Source organism: Leptodactylus fuscus, chromosome 2 (assembly GCF_031893055.1).
Source record: "Leptodactylus fuscus isolate aLepFus1 chromosome 2, aLepFus1.hap2, whole genome shotgun sequence".
Taxonomy (NCBI): Eukaryota; Metazoa; Chordata; class Amphibia; order Anura; family Leptodactylidae; genus Leptodactylus; species Leptodactylus fuscus.
In genome coordinates, this window is record NC_134266.1 from 249556645 (window position 1) to 249580465 (window position 23821).

The 23821-nt window shown below is 43.0% G+C and overlaps 1 protein-coding gene across 1 annotated transcript; it reads left to right on the plus strand.

Moving 5' to 3' along the window:
- The first annotated feature begins 54 nt into the window (after window positions 1–54).
- On the plus strand, window positions 55–23374 carry SETDB2 (SET domain bifurcated histone lysine methyltransferase 2). Its single transcript, XM_075266009.1, has 14 exons — window positions 55–149; window positions 1673–1761; window positions 2683–2808; window positions 4239–4301; window positions 5887–5977; window positions 6222–6776; window positions 8448–8561; window positions 9292–9461; window positions 10507–10720; window positions 11187–11295; window positions 13115–13190; window positions 14395–14606; window positions 19889–19977; window positions 22036–23374. Exons 2-14 carry the CDS (start codon window positions 1680–1682, stop codon window positions 22151–22153), a joined length of 2019 nt encoding a protein of 672 aa, XP_075122110.1. The 5' UTR covers window positions 55–149; window positions 1673–1679; the 3' UTR covers window positions 22154–23374.
- Window positions 23375–23821: the final 447 nt, after the last annotated feature.

Consider the following 23821-nt stretch of genomic DNA (forward strand, 5'->3'; position numbering starts at 1 on the left):
AGTGGCTCTTCCGGGTAACAGCAACGGGAACTGCCACTCATAAGATGGCGGAGAGTTGGGTTGTGTATAGTCTGTAGAGTGGCTGGCATGGCTCAGGGCGAGATTCCTCCAGACTGACACTGATGCGGGGCTGCACCATATGCGTCACTGTAAGTTGTAGCTTTAGGCTGCAGATGTTGTATGTTCCTTTCTGTTTAATATGTGGCCACCACTTAAAGGAGCAGGAGACTTCTTAAAGGCAGGAAGTCACTTATTTCAGTTCAAGACTTATAACTGGAGGTATGGGATAAACTTTAGTGTTGCACCCTGGTCTTTTCCCCCCACTCATTGCCGGTCCACCCCCTTAACATCACACCCTCCATCCCCAAACACTATGCAGTTTAAACTGAAGGCTGCAGGAGATCCATCAAACAGATCAATAGCTGGGGTATAAGAAAACCTTCAATGTAACTGATAGGTCCTCATGACTGGATGACTATGTATACTCATATAGCTGGCAGTCACTGGTAGGACCGCCCCCATGACTATATCACTATGTATACAGATATAGCAGACAATAACTGGTAGGACCGCCCCCATGACTATATCACTATGTATACAGATATAGCAGACAATAACTGGTAGGACCGCCCCCATGACTATATCACTATGTATACAGATATAGCAGACAATAACTGGTAGGACCGCCCCCATGACTATATCACTGTGTATACAGATATAGCTGACAATCACTGGTAGGACCGCCCCCATGACTATATCACTGTGTATACAGATATAGCTGACAATCACTGGTAGGACCGCCCCCATGACTATATCACTGTGTATACAGATATAGCTAACAGTGCAGCGTCATCTTCAATGTCTTCTTCCAGCGCAGGCTCGTAACTTCTAGGCCTTGGGCAGAGCAGACTGCGCAGGCGCACAGGTCATGGGGAAATAGCCACTTGCACAGTATTGTTAGCGGCCATTTTCCCGTGGCCCGTCCAACTGCGCAGTCTGCTCTGCTCTGCTAGAAGTTATGAGCCTGTGCCGGAGGAAGACTGAAGATGACACGGCGGATGAAGAAGGAGGCGGTGCTTGGAGACACTTCTCTGGAAGCAGTGGGGATGCCCCCATCGCTGTGAGAGAACTCATTTGCATACTGGTAAAAACTGGTATTTCTAAGTAACAGCGCAGCGGAGACCACATCTAAAGGTAAGAGACAAATAGCCTTTCTAAAGGCTATTCCGACGTCTTATCCACAAAAAAAAGGTGTTAATGGTAGAATCCCTTTAAGCTTTTCTCTAGATATGACATTCTGTGGTCTTGATCGGTTGCCAGTGGATATGACCGTAAATGCAGGACCTTTCTAAGGTCAGAAAACCATCCCTGATTTCCTTATTGTAGCGGGATATCTTCTCATACATGTAGTGTTCCTGCCTGATAATCCATGGCTGCGTTTCTGACAAGTCTCAGACCGTAGAACATTTCTGCATTCATGGACGTATCCATTGGTCACTGATCAAGACAACAGATGTCACCACTGGGATAAGTAGAGAAAATCTTTAAATCTCTTTTTTGGTTAGTTTGTGGCTTTTCTTTTCCATGACACATAGGGTGTTAGTAAAGATGGTCTCCCGGTGTGTGTCTGCTACTTATGACTTTTCATGCTGTGCTTGCTTTGGGTTTTTAGTGAAGAAATGAAACGAAGAGAGAAAAATGCAGAATCAAGCAGTCAGTCTACCATTCCCTCAGTACCAGTGACCGGAAACCCTTCTGTTCGTAAGTGGGGTCATTATTTTATGGCTTTTTAAAGGGGTGTTCAAGGACTGTGATGTTTATGACCTATCCTGTGGCTTTAGTCAAGTGAGATACTGCCTGGCGATCGACTCGGTGATGCCCAATTCTTGATGTCACTGCCTTTTAGAAAATGGGACTTTGTGTACATTTACATTAAAATGGGAACAATTTATTCTTTCATGTGTTCCTGCCGGTGCATGCCAAGGCCCGTATCATAGCAATAGTTAGGGGTAAGACAGATATATTGGGAGGAATTTATAATTTTGCTGCTTTCTTGCATAAACGTGGCATATATTTGACACTTGACCGTAAGTATGAAATAAAGACCCCCCCCCCCCCAAAAAAAAAAAAAACAACAACAAAAAAAAAAACACATTAGTCTGTCTATTTTACGTCCTGCTCGTCACTTTTGAGAAAGAAAAAAAGAGGCTATCAAGGCTGGTGCATGTGACCGCCTAAAGTGAGCCAGAGATTGGAAGTCATTCTCGTAGTGCAACCCTCCAATCTGGTTTAAAGAGGGGGGAGGTCTCTTCTCTATGAGACAACCCCTTAGGTACATTGCATTACTTATTTATTATGCTTACTTGTATAACGCCATCATATTACACGGCACTTTACAGACATTGACAGTCACTATCACATATAGGGCTCACAATAGACATTGCCTATCAGTATGTCTTTGCAGTGTGGGAGGAAACCCATGCAAACACAGGGAGAACATACAAGCTCCTTGCAGATGTTGTCCTTGCCAGGATTAGAACCCAGCACTCCAGCACTGCAAGGATACCATGCTAACCACTGAGCCACCGTAGTGCTGCCCTCTTGTTAACTTGGCAGAGGTAACAAAAACGCTGACAAGCTGGAAGTATTGATATACAGTAATGCTGATGTCTGCTTTTGCAGGTGAAGCAAGAACATTCTGGCAGAATCAACGCAAAGAAGGAAAAGTAGATGTTGTATTTAAGGAGGTTCAGAGCAAGCTGCAACTTCTGTGTCAGAAAATAAAAGATGGCTCCGCAACTAACCAAGGTTTGGTGGATATAAAACTTGCGGCTGTACTATAGTCTGTGCCCCTGTAATGATCTTCAGGTCTCAGAGTATATGAGTGAAGATGAGCAATGAAAAGGAATCAGTCCATAGTCATACCAATTATAAAAATGTAAGGGTATTTTTACACTAACGTTGTGGGTACCACACAGGGAACCTAGATGTATTGTTAATCTTATTAGGGTGCATTCACACTACGGATACGCTGACTGATTCTGAACGTTAAAACACGTTCAGAATCAGCGCGTATAAAGTAGTTCCCATTCATTTCAATGGGAGCAGGCATACGAGCGATCCCCATTGAAATGAAGGGGCTGCTTTTTTCTCTACGAGCACTCCCATTGAAGTGAATGGGAACTACTAATGGGAATGAACCGAGCGAGCTGTACACGCGAGCGCTTTCCATTCACTTCATTGGGAGCGCTCGTAGAGAAAGAAGCAGCCCATTCATTCCAATGGGGAGCACTCGTATGCCAGCTCCCATTGAAATGAATGGGAACTACTTCATACGCGCTGATTCTGAACGTGTTTTAACGTTCAGAATCAGTCAGCGTATCCGTAGTGTGAATGCACCCTTATACTGTATTATTTCTTGCCCTGTGATTCCTGTTATTGGCTGATTGTGGAGGTGTCAGTTGTCACATTTGCCTTGTTTGACGTTGACAAACCATCTTAAGGATAGGCCGTTAATATCTAAAGTCTTAGAAAACCCTTTTAGGCCGCGGCCCCACATGATGGAAACGCCACAGAAAAAATTGTGACGTTTTACAGTACGGGCAGAGTGGATGGGATTCTAGCAAATCCCATGCCCGTTTTGCGGTAAAACTGTCATGCAGACACGCCGCGATTTCCAAAACTGGCGTGAATTTGGAAATCGCAGCGTGTCAGTTATACCTATGGAAACTGCGGCGGTTTTCCCATAGGTATAATCGTAACAGAGAGTCCACGAAGAAAAAATCTGCAAACTTTCTGTTGAAAGCGCTACGGGGAGAACCGCGATGCGTTGCCGCCACAGTTTTTCCGCAGCTCTTTATTGCTGCGAGGTGTCCTGTGGTGCCTAAGGCTGATGCCCCACGTTGCGGAATTGCAGCGTTTTTTTTGCTGCAGAATTTGTTGCAGTTTGTTGACTCAAATCCAGGATTGGATTCAACAGAAGGGAGAAGTATATAATTCCCATCCCTTTTGTAGCTATTTTGGGCTTTGGCTCAAAAAATCGCAACAAAATCTGCAACAGTAAAAGCTGCATTTCCGCAACGTGGGGCCTCTGCCTTAAAATGTAACTTGTTTTACTTAGAAACTATTTTTGTTGCATTACTATGTGATATCTATCTATCTATCTATCTATCTATCTATCTATCTATCTATCTATCTACTATCATATATTTTATTTATTTTTATTCTGATTTATTTAGATTACGTGAGAGCCCTGCTGTTAGTCAATCAGGCACAGTTGGAGGACCATGCCTACCTCTGTGGTAAGCCTTGTGTTATGGGTTCTAGACACCAAAAAAACAAATAACATTGGTATTCCCCTTACTACTGTTATGCTATATGTATCAATGTAAACCATAAAAACATCTTTAAGCTGGGATTCCACTTTGTGATTTGGCTGCGGCAAAAACCACAGCATTTTACAGTCCCTGCAAAGTGGATGGGATTCTGACTTATCACATTCACACATTGCAGCGGAAATGCCGCAATTTCAAAAATCATCATTTTTGTAAATTGCAGAATGTCAATTATACCTACGGAAATGCTGGTGTTTTCTGTATAGGTAAAATAGGGACAGAAATCTGCAGAGAAAAACTTTTTGGACCTTCTGTGAAATGTGCTGCGGGAAAAAAAGCAATAAGATTCTGCTGCAGTATTTTCCGCCGCAGTGGGACTATTAAAGGATTATCTTATCTTATTATTTGGCTGCAGCTCGCTACATTGGCCCTTAGTCTTATTTAGGATTTGGGAAAAGGATATGACTACTTTAAAAGGGTTATTGCTGTCCAGTGACTGGACCTAAAAATGGAGGAATAGTCGGTATGTACATGACGCTTCATTCAAAGTCTATTAGACTGGCCACTTCACGTTTTTTTAGCCTTTAAAAAAACAACAATGACTCTATGCAAACAGATGGCTATCCCTTTGCTTTTTTTTTTTTTTTTTTTTTACTTTAATTTCTGCATTGTTTTAAGGCATCTTATGAACTTAACCCTAGTTGGTAAGGTAACTGTATCTTAAAGGAATTCTATCATTAAAATCACATTTTTTTTTTTTTCTCGATCACACGTAGAAATAGCCTTAAGAAAGGCTATTCTTCTCCTACCTTTAGATGTCTTCTCTGCGCCGCCGTTCAGTAGAAATCCCGGTTTTCGTCTGTATTCAAATGAGTTCTCTCGCAGCACTGGGGGCGTCCCCAATGCTGTGAGAGAAATCTCCAGCGACGCCTCCATCTTCTTCTGGAACACCCTCTCCCTGTGTCTTCTTCCATCCTGGGTTTCAATCTTGTAGACTTTGGGCCTCGGGCAGAGCAGACTGCGCATGCCTGCGGCCACAAGAAACATGGCCGCTTACACAGTAAGCTGTGTAAGCAGCCATTTTTTTTGTGGCCTGTGGGCATGCACAGTTGGCTCTTCCCAAGGCCCGATGGCAGAGCCGACTGTGCATGCGTAGAAGCTTGAATCCAGCTCTGGATGAAGACTCGCAGAGAGGCCATTCCTGAAGAAGATAGAGACGGCGCTGGAGATTTCTCTAGCAGCATTGGAGACGCCCCCAGTGCTGTGAGAGAACTTCTACCTACTTCTAGGATTTCTAGCGAACGGCGGCGCGGAGAAGACCTCTAAAGGTAGGAGAAGAATAGCCTTTCTTAAGGCTATTCCTACGTGTAAACGAGAGAAAAATGTGATTTTAATGATCGAATCCATTTAAGTCCCACTGAGGACAGAACAGACATGGGTTCATTATTTGTATAGTGTTGTGCAATGTATTGTCCACAGTAGTAGTATCTACTGCCATCTTGTTAGAAATATTGTTTGATCATTTACGTGCAGCAATTTCTTTCCCCCACAGACGAGAGTTTGGTAAAGGAACTGCTGGAAGATGAGGACTGTCCGCCAGTAAGGACAGAAGAGTCTTTACCGATTACCATCAACAGTGAGGTGTATGTATAGCTGCTTCATCTCTTCCTTTCTTGTGCAAAGTAAAATTGCTATGTATGTACTGCTGGAAACGTTCCTTTGTCTAACGCTAGGTTCACATTAGGGTTCGGCTTTCCGTTCTTCGGGTCTGCTTGGGGACAAACTCACAAAATGGATCATCTAGCGCCATTGCTTGGCAGTTTCAGAGCAAATGTGACTCCTTTTGGGAAAAAAAAAAAACCCTAAACTTCTGTTTTGTTCTAACAGAGAAGAAACATTGCCCAACTCAGGACCGGAGTCCAGCGATGTACCTCTCCCTGTTGTGACAAGTGTCCTTTATAAGACACACAGCTGTCGGCAGAGGTGTCTCTCCAATGTGAATCCATACTTTAGCAAAAGAGAAAATCCACTCAAATTTCCACTTGTGTGTCACTTCCAGAGGCGACATGCAAAGTCCAGTCTCATCTCAAGGCATTTGGATGTGATTTACAAAGCCCCCTGTGGAAAGAACCTCCGGGACTTTGATGATGTGCGCTCTTACCTCTCTGACACCAAGTGTCGCTTTTTATCTCTAGATCATTTCTCATTTAATACTTACCTGCTGCTAGATAGAAACGTTGTCAAGAACCCGGTCATTTATCAAGACGCTGATATAAGCAGAGATGCAGAGTCGGTGCCAGTCCCAGTTTGCAATGAGATTGATAACACCAGACCAGCTCCTTTTACGTATCGAAAGTCTCCTTGGCCACGTGGATACTCCATCAATAATTTCACTGACCTGTTCATAGGGTGCTGTGACTGCACTGATGGCTGTTCAGATCCGTATGTATTCATAAATGTTAATAGATTAAACAGTTGACTGTATTTAAAGGGGCTTTCCAGGCTAAAAATACTGATGACCTATTGTAAGGATAGATCAACAGTGTTAGATTAGTAGGGTCTGACACCAGATACTTTCACGAATTAGATGTACTCAGCAGCTGATGCACAGAGAATCGAACAGGAAGCAGACAGCGCCGTTCTCTGTATAGTGGCAAAACTAGGATATTGCCGCTTAGGTCCCATTAAGCTGCTGAGAAGAGCTTATCTATGGGGGTGTCTATTGTCATATGCCCACTGATCTGATGTTGATAACCATTAGGATAGGTCATCCAATATTTTTAGCCTGGAAAACCCCTTTAAAGGGGTTGTTGCACCACAAACGTGACTTATCCTTGTCCAAAGGATAGGGATAACTGTCTGATCGGCAGGGTTGCTGATCACAAGAACAGAGGTCCTGAATTCCCCTTTTTTGACTGTCCATTCAGTTTAATGTAGTTGCAGATTGCAAACCACAGTGCTCAGCTGTCTTAAGCAGTTCCATGCTTGTTAGGGCGGTTTCACACCTGCAACCGGTCTCTGCTTTCAGGTTTCCGTCTTCTGCCTGAGAAACTGGACAGGAGACGGAAACCGGCAGTCATTTGAATGGGTTTGCAAAGTGTCCGCCCGTGAGCGCTTTCTGCCTCTCCATAGCGAAACTGTTTTTTTTTTTAACCGGACACAAAGTCGGACATGCAGGACTTTGTGTCCGGTTAAAAAAAAAAACCAAAAACAACAATGGTTGACCAAAAGACGCTCACAGGCAGGCACTGACTGCCGGGTTTCCATCTCCTGTCAGCAGAAGACGGAAACCCACAAAGCGGAGACCAGGTGCAGGTGTGAACCCGCCCTCATGCACGTCCACCATTCAAATGAGAGGAGACTCTGGACACTTAAAAGCAGTTCTCCTTGGATTATGTTTGGTACTGCAGTTCATTCCTCTTCAAGTGCATAGGACTCAACTGCAATACCTGACTCCACCAGACTCTTTAGGACTGATTGGGATAGCAGAATTGTCCCAATTGTCAGTCCCAAAAAAGTAAATTGGGTCATGGTGATGAATGTGCACTACCACTCCATTTACATAGTACCTGTGAGCACTGGCAGGTCCTTATCCTAAGAATAGGTCAATATCAGATTTGTAAGGGTCCAACACCCAGAACTCTTATGAATCAGATGTTCTCAGCAGCTGGTACAGGAAGTAGACAGCTCTGTTCTTTGTGTAGTGGTCAGATCAGGATACTGCAGATTAGCTGCCATTCACTTGTATAGTCGCTTGGGTGCAGTGACTCTGTTCAGCCACCACACAGACAACAGAACTGTGTGCCTCATGCTCCAGTCTCAGGGTATCAGCTGCTGAATACATGCTATCTATGGCAGTGCTGGGTGTTGGACCTTTACTTATCTGATATATGATAGGTCATTAATAATTTTAATATCCTTTTATCTTGCTCAGTTTCATGGTTAGGTGCTGTGTAGAATGTCTTCATGTAGTCTCAGGGTCACAGCTTTATGTGAATATTCATTTGTCACTGGAGCAGAATAGTGGACTGGATATGTACTTACTGTATACTAGTAATGCAGTTTTTTGTTGTAATGTTCTATATTGTATGCAATATATATTCCTCTCTTTAGGTTAAAATGTGCTTGTCTGCAGTTTACTGCAAGAGAACTTGGAAAAGATGTCCCAAAAAGAGACGTAGCACCAGGCTACAAGCATAAGCGGCTACAATCGCCTGTGCCATCTGGGTGAGGATTAGACTTATGAGCATGTAATATGAAAATCTGTTATTAAAACTTTAAATAGGACCTTTCATGTCTTCGGGCACATTTTATATACCGCTAGAAAGCGCACTGTCAGCTTTCCCGTTATGTGCCCCGGGGAGGAAGAGATATCGGTACATTTACCTATAGCTCTTCACTGTCAGAAGGGAGTTTTAGACAGTCTAGCGGGAACGCCCCTCCTGACAGTCTGTCTGCAGTTCTATACTGTCAGAGGGGGCATTCCTTATCGCCCAGCCACAATGCTGAGTGGTGAGGAACGCCCTACCCCCCCAATACTAGTCTATGGATGAGTACTTTGAGAAGGGGGGGCATTCCTTACCACTTAGCATCATGGCTGTGCAGTAAGGAACGCCCCCTCTGACATTATAGCGCTACGGACAGACTGTCGTGAGGGGCGTTCCCAGCTAGACTGTCAGGAACCTCCTTCTGACAGTGAAGAGCTATAGGTAAATGCACCAATATCTCTTCCCCGTGGCACATAACGGGAAAGCCAATAGTGCGCTGAATTCCGCACACTATCTGCTTTCTAGCGGTATATATAACCGCATGTGCCGATGACATGAAAGGTCTTCTTTTAAAGTCACAAAAGAAATTCAGTTTTTTGTTATTGTATTGTATGCAACATTTCAGTAATCTGAGCATTTGCTCTGGTACATTGAAGGATTGTCTTTTAAAGCTGTGCATTTTATTGCAGACTGTATGAATGCAATGTGTCATGCAAATGCAACCGCAAGATGTGTCAAAACCGGGTTGTACAACATGGCCTTCAGGTGCGACTCCAGGTCTTCAAAACCAAAGACAAGGGCTGGGGGGTACGCTGTCTGGACGATCTTGACAAAGGAACATTCGTGTGCATCTATGCAGGCAAGTAAAATAGTTAAAGGGGTTGTCCCATCACAAGCATCCTATCTATACTGCTAGTTTATGTGGATTTAAGACTTTTCCTAAATTCATTGCTTTATCAAAACTGCTTTGTTTGGCTGCTATCTTTAATTTATTCACTTCATTGTTTACACTCCGTTTCTATGGCCCTTGGGATTATCTGCTCATTTGTCAAGTGATGTAGCTGCCTGCTCTCAGAGGGGGAGGGAGGGGCTGGGAGCAGCTCTGAGCTGTTTGTGTCTGATAAGTAGCAGAGCTTCTCAGATAGGGGAGGTGAGAGCTCCAGGATTTCTGAGCTGTTATCAGTCGGTTTAATTGAATTTGGCTGATAAGGGCTGAGATAGGGAGTCCTCTGTATGTAATGCAAACTGACTCAAATCCAGTTCTGCTACATCAGCTTCACACTGTGGTAATTCATTTGCAACCAATCCTGTGCAAGTGAAACCCCGCCCACCTATGTGCCGAGAAAAGCAGGAAGTGAAGAGAGCACAACAGCCTGCAGGTTGGTGAACAAGCATCATGGGAATACCCCTTTAAGTAAAGGCTTTTTCTGAGACGTCATTGTGATTTAGTTACTGATTTTTGCACCAGTCCCAGCCTAGCTTACAAACTGAACATAGTGACGTGATACATGTGACCGATCACCACTTCATGGTATAATGTGGCATTGATAAAATGTCACTATGTCCTTCCCAAAGAAACCTACTTTGGCAATTTTGATACTATATTATCAACTTCTATTCCAAATGAAAAAATGACTCCTTGATTCTGGTGCCGTATTCCATGTGATTTCTGCCATTTTGCCACTGACGTTCATTGAAAGCATTTTGTGGCAAATTAGATACGTTTTTGTTTCTTCTTTGTGATATATATATATATATATATATATATATATATATATATATATATATATATATATATATATATATATATATTATATTATATAATTAGTTTATAGTCTATATATAGTTTAGGGAACATAAAAAAAAAAAAAAGACATGCTAAATAACTTTTTTTTTTTTTCCAGGACGGATTTTAATGAAATCTGTGGATGAGAACACAAGTCAGGAATCAATGACTGAAACCTGTACCAAGAAGACCTCTGCCAGCTGTGCCAGGCAAAAGAGGCATTCTTCTCATTCAGACTCTGAGATTACGACTTTTCCTTCAATTTCAAGCATTGGTCAGAAGCTTAGCCTAAGCCCACGGCTACGGGGAAGTTCTCAGAGTGAACTGAAAAGGTAGATGTGTAACCATACATATGTGTGTGTGTGGGGAGGGTGAAACCATTTGCTTGTCAGTAGGATAGGTCCTTAGACATTTAATTTGTGATAAGAAACAATTTGCACAAAAAAATTGGCAACATTAAAAGAAAACTGTTGTACAAATCTGTTCCACTGACCCTGTCCTATTAGTGCAGAGGTTGTCAGGCCCTAAAGGACAAGGGGATTGGTAATACCCAGTGAACAAGTTATAACAGAGTAACATTAGGTTCACACCAGCACCTGCATTTCCTTCCCTGAACCGGCTTAAAATAAATAAATAAATAAAAAACGGGTAACCACTTTTTAAGAGGGTTAGGTTTCCGTTTTTCGGTTCTCCAAGTGAACCCAAAGATCATATTTATCCAGGCGCAGGTGTGAACTTGGCATAACTGTACCAGTCGGAGATCAGCATTCATTTCTTTGATCACCATTCTCTCTGCAGAAAGAGTTCCTGCCACGTCAAAGGAGAAAAATTAGATTTCCTGTCTATTAAAAGACCTAAAACAAAGACTTCAATGCTCCAGAAACGCAGACGGCAGCTCGTAGAAGAGGTAGTGTTGAACTAACTATTGCGTATCTGTGTATGGTTGTATTCAGTTCAGGATATATATATATATATATATATATATATATATATATATATATATAATCTCGAACAGTTGTTTCGAATAGCACGCTCCAATAGAAATGAATGGAAGTGGCCGGCACGTAGACTTTGCCAGCTGCTTAACCCCCAGCGTGACGACTACATCCATTCATTTTTATGGGAGCGTACTATATATATATATATATATATATATATATATATATATATATATATATATATATATATATATATATATATATATATATATATATATTGTAACAATCACATCATAGGTTTCATTAAGTATTATGATTGTGAAAAATGCAATCTATTCTGTGATTGGTTACTGCGGGCACTAAATATACACCAGGCGATCACTGCTGGTCCAAACTGTGGTAGGGCACATGCATAGGGCCACAGTGCCATCTAGTGATAGAATGATGACATGACCATGTCATACCTATGTATGTAAATTGAAATGTTCTCACATGCGAATTGTTTTCAGGTATATAGCTTTACATTTAGATTTTTGTACATTTTCCCTGATGTTTTATAGATTATTTTAGTCATGACCTAGACACATCTGTTTGTTATTTATTTAGAAAAAAAACAATAGTGTGAATGTAGTTTTAGTTGCATAGCTATAAACATTCCAAAACTTCTATGATTTGCTATAAATTGATACTTTTTTGTTTTTGTTTTTCCTCCCCGCATCGTCATGGCACTTTAGCCATGCATGGCTTTACCCTAAAACAATTAACATTATTGTCTTTCTGTCCTAATGTATATATTTGGTATATGGCGCAAAAACACATTAAATAGATGGATGGATTGCGCATGGTGCTTTTTATCTAAAAAGTACAAAATTTCACTATTCTGTAGATAGACTCCCTTTAATTTATGTAATCTATCATTACTCCCAGCTACTTTAAACCGCTCCTATAGTACTGCCAATAGTAGAATATAAACCATACCTTTCTTCTGTTTCAGAGCCCCAGGGATGCTTAGATATAAAAAGCACTTTTATTCTTTATTTAGATGAGGATTTTTGGAGCACAGGGAGAGTTCTCAGTTCGTCCCCCTGGGCATTGATACTGGATCAACTCCCTGATGGGGGACGAGCTGAATGTAGGATGTGCATGTTTAGTGATGATGCAGCAGTGCTCGGTAATAGACCCTCATTTGAATAAAGAATCCCCACCCCAGGGATCTGAAACATAAGAAATGTATAGTTTTAATACTGCTAGCAGCATCTACAGCACTGAGGGAGCGGGTTAAAGTATCTAGGGGCAGTGATAGACTCCCTTTACCATATTTATTGGAAATAAAGAGGAAGTGTAATGTGTTGCACCATGTGGAGACAATACATTCTCTTCACTGATGGGTGTGTGGAGAGCACGCTGGTACAAAAGCTATAAAAGTTTATTACTAACAAACTTTTTATTGTGATTGTTATGACTGATGTCACATTGATCACACGCTACACTGATTTATGTCCATGATCTCATCTGTCTAAAGACAGGTGGGAGGGGGGTCACAGAGCCACGGCTCACTGTCTGACTGAGGCAGGGGAGCGTGGAGAGAACTTTTTATAATGTCCTTGCAGAGGTGGTTGTGGGCCGCCCAGGGGTATATGGTCTGTAGGCCTGTCCCAACCTGCTAAGCTAATACTATGGGACTAAATGGCAGAGGGATCCACAAATCTGAATCCACTCTACCTCTTACAATAGTATGGTATTCACTAACTCATCAAAAGATATAAATATGTAACTATTTAACCCCAGGGCACCGTGACCATGCAGCACAGTTCAGATGATGATCTTTTCACCCCTCCTGCTTCTCCTAAGATTCTGCACCCTGGTGAGTGATTAAATTCACATGATGCATCATTTCTTTTCATTGTGTAACACTAACAAAGATCTGTGATCTGTCCCCATATTGTAACATATAAGAAAGCATTAGAGCAGCCGCTTGACACAGAAGGGGCCAGAGCAATGAACAGGACCAGAATTAATGAAGAAAGTATAAATTGCGCAGGAGAAGTTGATATTTTTTTCCCATATACATACATGCATATAACATGACCTAAATAAAAATGTGTGTGGTGTGTATAACATATATATCCTTCCTACTAATATTATAAATGTGAAAGTTTGTGTGTTTGGATGTTTGAATGAAATTTGGCCCATAGATAGATTGTAACCTCGATTAAAATATAGGCTACATTTTATTCCTGTAAATGACATGGCCTCATGACTGTTATGAACGTACCAGCGAGTTGCTCAGATGCCCAAACAATCACAGGCACAGTGCAAGAAACAAGTTCAGCGGCAGGGCAGCTTGAGAGCTGCCAAAACGCCGGAGAATGCGGATCATCAATGCCAACAACACGCCCATTATATCGCATCCCAGTGAGCTGCTGAGATACCGGAACAATCACGGGCACAGCGCGAGGAATGAGTTCAGCAGTAGGACAGCTTGACAGCTGTCGATACGCCGCAGCAGGAAGATCATCAACGCCAACAACACACTATTATATGGCGTCCCAGCAAGTTGCTGAGATGTCGGAACAATCACAGGCACAGTGTGAGGAACAAGATCAGCAGCAGGACAGCTTGAGAGCTGCCGAAATGCCAGAGTAGGCAAACCGTTGACTGCAGCAATTTGCTGAATATAGGTAGATCATCGACGCCAACAACCAGCAAACTAAGCCGTGGGCAGAGGCTAGTGTGTATATATAAGAGAGAGAAAGAATGAATGAGAGAGAGTGAATGAATGAATGAATGAGAATAAACCACAACCCAACACAGTCTACACACCCCAGATACATGCTGCCACCACCTGTTACATTCAGGGCTAGACGTAAACCAAAACGCAAGCACTCACCCCTCTCATCAGTCAGACGGCCGCAGAACCTATAAAAGGCAATTTATGCTTATGCAATGTATGTATAAGTATACTATCCACAGTATGGTCTACCAGCAAAATAGAAATCTGTTATATGGCGGCTATACTGCTATTCTATTTGTAATGTAGATCAGAAACTAAGTGTCGTTTAATATAGGTGACTGTAATGATGAAGATGAGAACATGGAGGCAACCAGGGCTAATAGTGTCCTGAACCATGAAGATGAAGCCGGCTATGTATCTGATGAGAGTAGTTCATCTGTCCAGTGTGGTAGTAAAGAAAATTCTGACCCTCCAGATTCTAACCCAGACAAAATCATGTACTACTTAGACGCTTCCACTGAAGGGAACATTGGCCGCTTTCTGAATGTAAGTAGAACCGATCCTTAAATGTAAAAATAAAGTGACTATATATAAAAAAAATTATTTTATTTTTATTTTACTATGGACCTTTTTGAACACAGTGATAACTAATTTTGTTTTTACATTTTTTTTATGCTATATGTAAATTAGAATCCGGTAGCATTTTGAGAATATTTATTTTTCTCTTAATTGTGTCATTTAAAAATAATTCAAACACCCATAAGAAAAAGTGGTGCAGTTTTTTTTTTTTAACCAGTCCTGGATAACCCTTTAACAAAAGCTATGTACATATTGGATCAGAGTTTGCTGTTTTGCCGATTTTAATACGTATTTAGAAAGACCGACATTCCTGTCATGGGAGGGAAATGGGGGAAGAGGAATCGGACATGATTAGAGATGAGCGAACACTAAAATGTTCGAGGTTCGAAATTCGATTCGAACAGCCGCTCACTGTTCGAGTGTTCGAATGGGTTTCGAACCCCATTATAGTCTATGGGGAACATAAACTCGTTAAGGGGGAAACCCAAATTCGTGTCTGGAGGGTCACCAAGTCCACTATGACACCCCAGGAAATGATACCAACACCCTGGAATGACACTGGGACAGCAGGGGAAGCATGTCTGGGGGCATAAAAGTCACTTTATTTCATGGAAATCCCTGTCAGTTTGCGATTTTCGCAAGCTAACTTTTCCCCATAGAAATGCATTGGCCAGTGCTGATTGGCCAGAGTACGGAACTCGACCAATCAGCGCTGGCTCTGCTGGAGGAGGCGGAGTCTAAGATAGCTCCACACCAGTCTCCATTCAGGTCCGACCTTAGACTCCGCCTCCTCCGGCAGAGCCAGCGCTGATTGGCCGAAGGCTGGCCAATGCATTCCTATGCGAATGCAGACTTAGCAGTGCTGAGTCAGTTTTGCTCAACTACACATCTGATGCACACTCGGCACTGCTACATCAGATGTAGCAATCTGATGTAGCAGAGCCGAGGGTGCACTAGAACCCCTGTGCAAACTCAGTTCACGCTAATAGAATGCATTGGCCAGCGCTGATTGGCCAATGCATTCTATTAGCCCGATGAAGTAGAGCTGAATGTGTGTGCTAAGCACACACATTCAGCACTGCTTCATCAAGCCAATACAATGCGTTAGCCAGTGCTGATTGGCCAGAGTACGGAATTCGGCCAATCAGCGCTGGCCAATGCATTCTATTAGCCCGATGAAGTAGAGCTGAATGTGTGTGCTAAGCACACACATTCAGCACTGCTTCATCAAGCCAATACAATGCATTAGCCAGTGCTGATTGGCCAGAGTACGGAATTCGGCCAATCAGCGCTGGCTCTGCTGGAGGAGGCGGAGTCTAAGATCGCTCCACACCAGTCTCCATTCAGGTCCGACCTTAGACTCCGCCTCCTCCGGCAGAGCCAGCGCTGATTGGCCGAAGGCTGGCCAATGCATTCCTATGCGAATGCAGACTTAGCAGTGCTGAGTCAGTTTTGCTCAACTACACATCTGATGCACACTCGGCACTGCTACATCAGATGTAGCAATCTGATGTAGCAGAGCCGAGGGTGCACTAGAACCCCTGTGCAAACTCAGTTCACGCTAATAGAATGCATTGGCCAGCGCTGATTGGCCAATGCATTCTATTAGCCCGATGAAGTAGAGCTGAATGTGTGTGCTTAGCACACACATTCAGCACTGCTTCATCAAGCCAATACAATGCATTAGCCAGTGCTGATTGGCCAGAGTACGGAATTCGGCCAATCAGCGCTGGCCAATGCATTCTATTAGCCCGATGAAGTAGAGCTGAATGTGTGTGCTAAGCACACACATTCAGCACTGCTTCATCAAGCCAATACAATGCATTAGCCAGTGCTGATTGGCCAGAGTACGGAATTCGGCCAATCAGCGCTGGCTCTGCTGGAGGAGGCGGAGTCTAAGGTCGGACCTGAATGGAGACTGGTGTGGAGCGATCTTAGACTCCGCCTCCTCCAGCAGAGCCAGCGCTGATTGGCCGAATTCCGTACTCTGGCCAATCAGCACTGGCTAATGCATTGTATTGGCGTGATGAAGCAGTGCTGAATGTGTGTGCTTAGCACACACATTCAGCTCTACTTCATCGGGCTAATAGAATGCATTGGCCAGCGCTGATTGGCCGAATTCCGTACTCTGGCCAATCAGTGCTGGCCAATGCATTCTATTAGCTTGATGAAGCAGAGTGTGCACAAGGGTTCAAGCGCACCCTCGGCTCTGATGTAGCAGAGCCGAGGCTGCACAAGGGTTCAAGCGCACCCTCGGCTCTGATGTAGGAGAGCCGAGGGTGCACTTGAACCCTTGTGCAGCCTCGGCTCTGCTACATCAGAGCCGAGGGTGCGCTTGAACCCTTGTGCACACTCTGCTTCATCAAGCTAATAGAATGCATTGGCCAGCGCTGATTGGCCAATGTATTCTATTAGCCTGATGAAGTAGAGCTGAATGTGTGTGCTAAGCACACACATTCAGCTCTACTTCATCGGGCTAATAGAATGCATTGGCCAGCGCTGATTGGCCAGAGTACGGAACTCGACCAATCAGCGCTGGCTCTGCTGGAGGAGGCGGAGTCTAAGATCGCTCCACACCAGTCTCCATTCAGGTCCGACCTTAGACTCCGCCTCCTCCAGCAGAGCCAGCGCTGATTGGCCGAATTCCGTACTCTGGCCAATCAGCACTGGCTAATGCATTGTATTGGCGTGATGAAGCAGTGCTGAATGTGTGTGCTTAGCACACACATTCAGCTCTACTTCATCGGGCTAATAGAATGCATTGGCCAATCAGCGCTGGCCAATGCATTCTATTAGCGTGAACTGAGTTTGCACAGGGGTTCTAGTGCACCCTCGGCTCTGCTACATCAGATTGCTACATCTGATGTAGCAGTGCCGAGTGTGCATCAGATGTGTAGTTGAGCAAAACTGACTCAGCACTGCTAAGTCTCTGCATTCGCATAGGAATGCATTGGCCAGCCTTTGGCCAATCAGCGCTGGCTCTGCCGGAGGAGGCGGAGTCTAAGGTCGGACCTGAATGGAGACTGGTGTGGAGCGATCTTAGACTCCGCCTCCTCCAGCAGAGCCAGCGCTGATTGGTCGAGTTCCGTACTCTGGCCAATCAGCGCTGGCCAATGCATTCTATTAGCCCGATGAAGTAGAGCTGAATGTGTGTGCTTAGCACACACATTCAGCTCTACTTCATCAGGCTAATAGAATACATTGGCCAATCAGCGCTGGCCAATGCATTCTATTAGCTTGATGAAGCAGAGTGTGCACAAGGGTTCAAGCGCACCCTCGGCTCTGATGTAGCAGAGCTGAGGGTGCACAAGGGTTCAAGTGCACCCTCGGCTCTCCTACATCAGAGCCGAGGGTGCGCTTGAACCCTTGTGCAGCCTCGGCTCTGCTACATCAGAGCCGAGGGTGCGCTTGAACCCTTGTGCACACTCTGCTTCATCAAGCTAATAGAATGCATTGGCCAGCACTGATTGGCCAGAGTACGGAATTCGGCCAATCAGCGCTGGCCAATGCATCCCTATGGGAAAAAGTTTATCTCACAAAAATCACAATTACACACCCGATAGAGCCCCAAAAAGTTATTTTTAATAACATTCCCCCCTAAATAAAGGTTATCCCTAGCTATCCCTGCCTGTACAGCTATCCCTGTCTCATAGTCACAAAGTTCACATTCTCATATGACCCGGATTTGAAATCCACTATTCGTCTAAAATGGAGGTCACCTGATTTCGGCAGCCAATGACTTTTTCCAATTTTTTTCAATGCCCCCAGTGTCGTAGTTCCTGTCCCACCTCCCCTGCGCTGTTATTGGTGCAAAAAAGGCGCCAGGGAAGGTGGGAGGGGAATCGAATTTTGGCGCACTTTACCACGTGGTGTTCGATTCGATTCGAACATGGCGAACACCCTGATATCCGATCGAACATGTGTTCGATAGAACACTGTTCGCTCATCTCTAGACATGATCAATTCGTCGGACACCTTTTGTGCTTCTTTCTCAGAATTTCTTATTCAAGTGCACATTTAGGTGGAAGGGTTTTGCCAATAACTGTATCATGGTTATGGCTAATATATAACTATCATGGTTATGGCTAATATACAGCGGACAGAATAGTTAAAAAGCATTAAAACCATAATGAATTGTGTTTTACAATGACAGCCTACGTTGAGCATAACTTAAAGGGATTCTACCACTAAAACACATTTTTTTTCTGCTTTAGATATCGGAATAGCCTTTTTAAAGGCTATTCGTCTCTTACCTTTAGACGTGGTCTCCGCCGCGCCGTTCCTTAGAAATACCGGTTTTTACCGGTATGCTAATGAGTAGCGGGCCCCAGCGCTCAAACAGCGATGGGGGGCGTCCCCATTGCTGCCTGAGACCCTCTCTCCAGCGACGCCTTCTTCACCTGTATCCTCCCCTTCTCTGTCGTCTTCCTTCTTCGTCAGCTCTGTCGCCTGCACAGTCTTGCCTTGCGGCCTCGAAAATATGGCCGTCGGCCGGCATGCGCAGTCGGCTCTACCAGTGTCTCACTGACAGAGCCAACTGCGCAGGCGTCAGAGCTGACGAAGAAGGAAGACGGCAGAGAAGGGGAGGATGCAGGTGAAAAAGAAGGTGTCCCCACTGCTGGTCTCAGGCAGGTTGAGCGCTGGGGCCCGCCCTCATTGCTGCGGAGAACTCATTAGCATACCGGTAAAAACCGGTATTCTTAAGGAACGGCGCGGCGGAGACCACGTCTAAAGGTAAGAGACAAATAGCCTCTCTAAAGGCTATTCCGACGTCTAAAGCAGAAAAAACTGCATTTTATTGGTAGAATCCCTTTAAATGGAACTCTTTACATTGAACATGACAGTGTCTGACTTGGCAGGCAGTATATTATAGAGCAGGAGAAGCTGCGCAGATTGATATATAGTTTTGTGGAAGAAGTTTCAGTATAACTTATTGAAGTAAATTTCTGTTCCTTTAGGGCATAAATGTGCTTTGGGCGCTAATACTTGCATATTAACAGCCTTTCCTGTATCAATGTGCCTATAAAGATAGCTGTCAATCGCTGAGTAAGCCCGCCCAGTGGACTCCTAAGCCTTGAGACAACAAGGCTTTAGATCAATAAATGTTCAGTTATGCTGACTCTTTTTCCAGGACACTATAAATCATTCTGCTCTATAACATTCTGCAGGCATATTTTACCATTAGTCAATCTATACTATCCTAGAATTTCTAATAATAATAGTTGCTTTCCTTTTCATCTATTCCACAGCACAGCTGTTCTCCAAACCTCTTTGTACAACAGGTTTTTGTGGAAACACACTCCAAAAAATTTCCCTGGGTGGCGTTTTTCACAAAAAGGTTAGTAGTCCAATATATTGTCCTACTCAGGTCTGTGAATCTCTGCAATTCCCCAACAGACACAAGTACTAAGTAACATGTTGCACAGCTATACTGTCCTCTATAGGTCACTAGGAGGTACTGAAACCACTCAGATTATAAGCCTGTGTTCAGATGTGGTGGAGTTGATGCAGATTTATACTTTTAGCGGGACATAGCTGTGTGTGACCACCAGCCAAGGAATGTCACCAATGTTAAAACTAGATGAAAATGAAATATAATCTTATTTTCTGAGTATAGATGTTTAATTCTATTTTCTGTGCATGATTATGGAGCCTGCCATCTTGCCTGAACTACTCCTTTGCTTTGGTAACCGCATTTAGTGATGTGCTTTACAGCAGGCTCATTGCCTTAGGCAGTAATCATTGAGGTCTATGGGAGACTTTTATAAACCTGTTCTATGTATGGGGTGTAGGTATGGGGTAGGTGGGGTATGGGGTGGGAGTAGATAAGCTGTGACATCCTTATTGTCAGTGGTAGATGCAATGTTAATGGATGTACTACTAGGTGCAACTATTGGTGTTCTCTATAGAGGTGTAATCTTCTAATATTTGCTATCTATTTTGTCTGTGATGTAAATGAAGCAACTGCTGCAATAAAAACCCCATGTCAGAATTGACACGTTTTTCCCTGTTTTATTGTTTTCGGTGGGAATGAACCTCAGTGCGCTTTCCCAATGAAAACCATATAAGATGGAAAATACATGTTGTTGACACTAGGTTCACACTAGCGTTCAGAGCTTGCTTTCAAGTTCACATTTGCGCTGTGGTCTCCATCGTTTGGGTACAATGGAGGACTCGAATGACGCAGAGCCGGACCGCTGAGTGGTCATACACACACACATTATAATTGACGTGTTGTAAAGCAGCAAAGAAAATAGTCGCAGAAACGGACGAAAATCAAAACTCCTGTACAAGTCACCAACTACTCCAGCGCAGATGTGAACGTAGCCTTAGAAGAGCACATCTTAGGGACTATCTTAAGGAATCCAAACCGCATAGTGTCATCCATAGTCTAAAGTATCATCTAGATTTATTTAAAAGTCTGCAATGGTGCATTTTTTTTAGTGAACGTGTATTAGAAACATGTTGTATGCAGATTAGTTAGGGGTAGTTGGTTTTATGGGAAAACCCCTTTAATAATATTGGTTGACTTTGCAAAAAACTTAAAGGGGTTTTCCCATCTCAGTGTTTCAGCAGGCTGACTGCTGTCTTTTCATCCCACTTCTTGTATTTCTCTTCCTTCCCCTCCCTCTTGCTAAACGGACCGGTGAAGTCTCACAATTCTTATACAGTTCAGATAATTTGCAAATGCTTGTACAGAATGGACTCAGTGTTATCTGTGTATTTACATAGAGAGATATCAGACTCTGCTTTATCAGCAAACTGCATTTAGCTAAACGATTGTCCTGTCGACAAGAGCAGTTAGTGATGTCACTTGTCCTGCAGGTCGTGGTTATAGCAAAGCTGTATAAATAATGGAAGGAATAAGGTCACATAGCAGGCAAACAAAGCAGAATTTCTAAAGTAACATATTTAGGAAAAGTCTTCAATTTACATAAGCTACCAGCATAGATAGGCTCCTTGAGATGGGACAACCTCTTTAAATGATAATTTAAAAAATCTGCAGCGTTTTTCTGTCGCAGCAAAGTGAATGAGATTTTGAGCTGTCTTGCCCATATATTGCGAATATAATTGTACAGGATTTGTGTAGAAATTCACCTTTAGTGCAGAGTTTAAACCAACAGCTAATATGTATGATTTCTGCAATGAAGTCTGCAACAACAACAACAAAAAAATTTCTATTTTGTGCATTCTACAGATTTCTAGCAAAACTGCAGCGTTTTATTCTTTCAAAAGCCATACTAGTTTCCCAGTGTACACTGGATCTAAGAATTAACTATTTATATGGATATTCATTACTAAAGTTCCATGAAATGTATAATAGTGCAGTTCATACTCTTATCAGACTCCTAACTAACTTGTCTCTTTTTGGTTTGTTGTGTTTGTTTTTTTTCAGTTTCATAAAAGCCGGGACCGAGCTGACTTGGAAATACAACTATGATATTGGAAGTATTCCAGAAAAGGAGATTTCTTGTTTATGTGGACATAAAAAGTGCAAAAATGTCATTATATAGTATATTTCTAAAGGGAACATGGTGTGTGATCTGCAAGTGGCATGTTATAGAGTAGGAGGAGCTGAGCAGATCGACTATAACGTTTTATGAGAAAACATTCAGGACAACTTTTCATTTATTCATTTACATGCATACTCATTCTTTGCGTAGGAATCCAGTGTGTCGTCCTAGAAGCCCTCTTTGTATGAGTGGGCAAACCTAGATGGTTGTCAATCACTAATAAGACCACCACGGCACTCCTAATCCCAAATGAACAGGAATTAAAGTGGTTATGCAGGGAAAAACAAACCTGACAAGGACATTCTCCATAGAGCCCCTGTCTTTACCATTGCAGAGTGCTGTGCATAGTGCCTTCTCTTCTGGTATATGTTCGTAACCAACTCCTCTGTACTTCGGCTACTGGTGTATAGAGTAGAATGGAGTTGGTCGTATTACCAAGAGTTGGGGAGACAGAGGAACAAGACTTCCGGCCTCCCCAGCTGCCCTCTGCAAAGCTAGTCATTGGGGCACCCTGCTTATATATTAGTTATACAGCTTATCCAGTGCATAGAGCGCCCTACTAAGCTATATGTTTCCCTGGATACCCCCTGTAAATTGAAGAAATGGCAGGTGATACTGAATCTTTTCACACAAGACTATATATTAATCTGCTCCGCTCCTCCTGCTCTATAACATGCTGTTGGCAGATTGGACTGCACTTTCCATGTGACAGTTTCACATTAAAGGGGTTGTCTGGGATAAATGGAAATCCCTACACTAATCTAAACACCCTCCCCCTCCTACTTTCTAAATAACTTAACTAATGTATGCAGAGATCAAAAAATAGAGGGAAGGGTGGCACTACTATAAATATGCAGGCTTATAATAATGGATTATAGGGTCAGCTTCATATTGTTTGCATGGTGGTGCTCACAGTGTATAGGAATACAAATATAGTCCAGTAAGAGGAAAAAATAGAAACAACTGGGCACTCACCCTATGAAGCTTTGGATAAAATCCAGTCTTTATTTCATAAATCCGTAAAAACACATATATGGGAGGAGGCACACCTGAGAAGAGTGAGCTCTTTTTATTTCATAAATCCGTAGATTTATGAAGTAAAGACTGGATTTTATCAAAAGCTTCATAGGGTGAGTGCCCAGTTTTTTCTATTTTTTAATCAAAAATGTATATCTACCCATATCCGTATCCCACAGTGGGTGAGATAGCTAGAGAGACAGGGAGGGGGTGTAGGCGAGGGATAGAGGAGGGGGAGTGAGGTGAGAGGGTTAGTGTGAACATTACATAGCAGGAAGTCATACCATGTAAACAAATGCAGACGATACCAGGAGCTCCACGGCTAAAAGTATATTGTTGCATTTATTAATTAATAGCACTAACAGACCATTTAAAAAATAAAATAAAACATTTTTCGCCCGGAGAACCCCTTTAAAAGTTGGTTTGACACTGTACATGCTTTTCTAATTGTAGCAATACCTAGTACATTACTATGCAATTCATACGTAAGCTAATTTTTTATCAAATCAAAAACTTCAGCTTTCCAGGCATAGTAAACGTGCTGCTCATCTGAAATGCATAGTAACATGCGCTTCTCATTACTCTAGACTTACATGGTGCTATGAGCAGCACATTTCTACGATGCCAGTCAACTAGGGACTTTCTATAGAA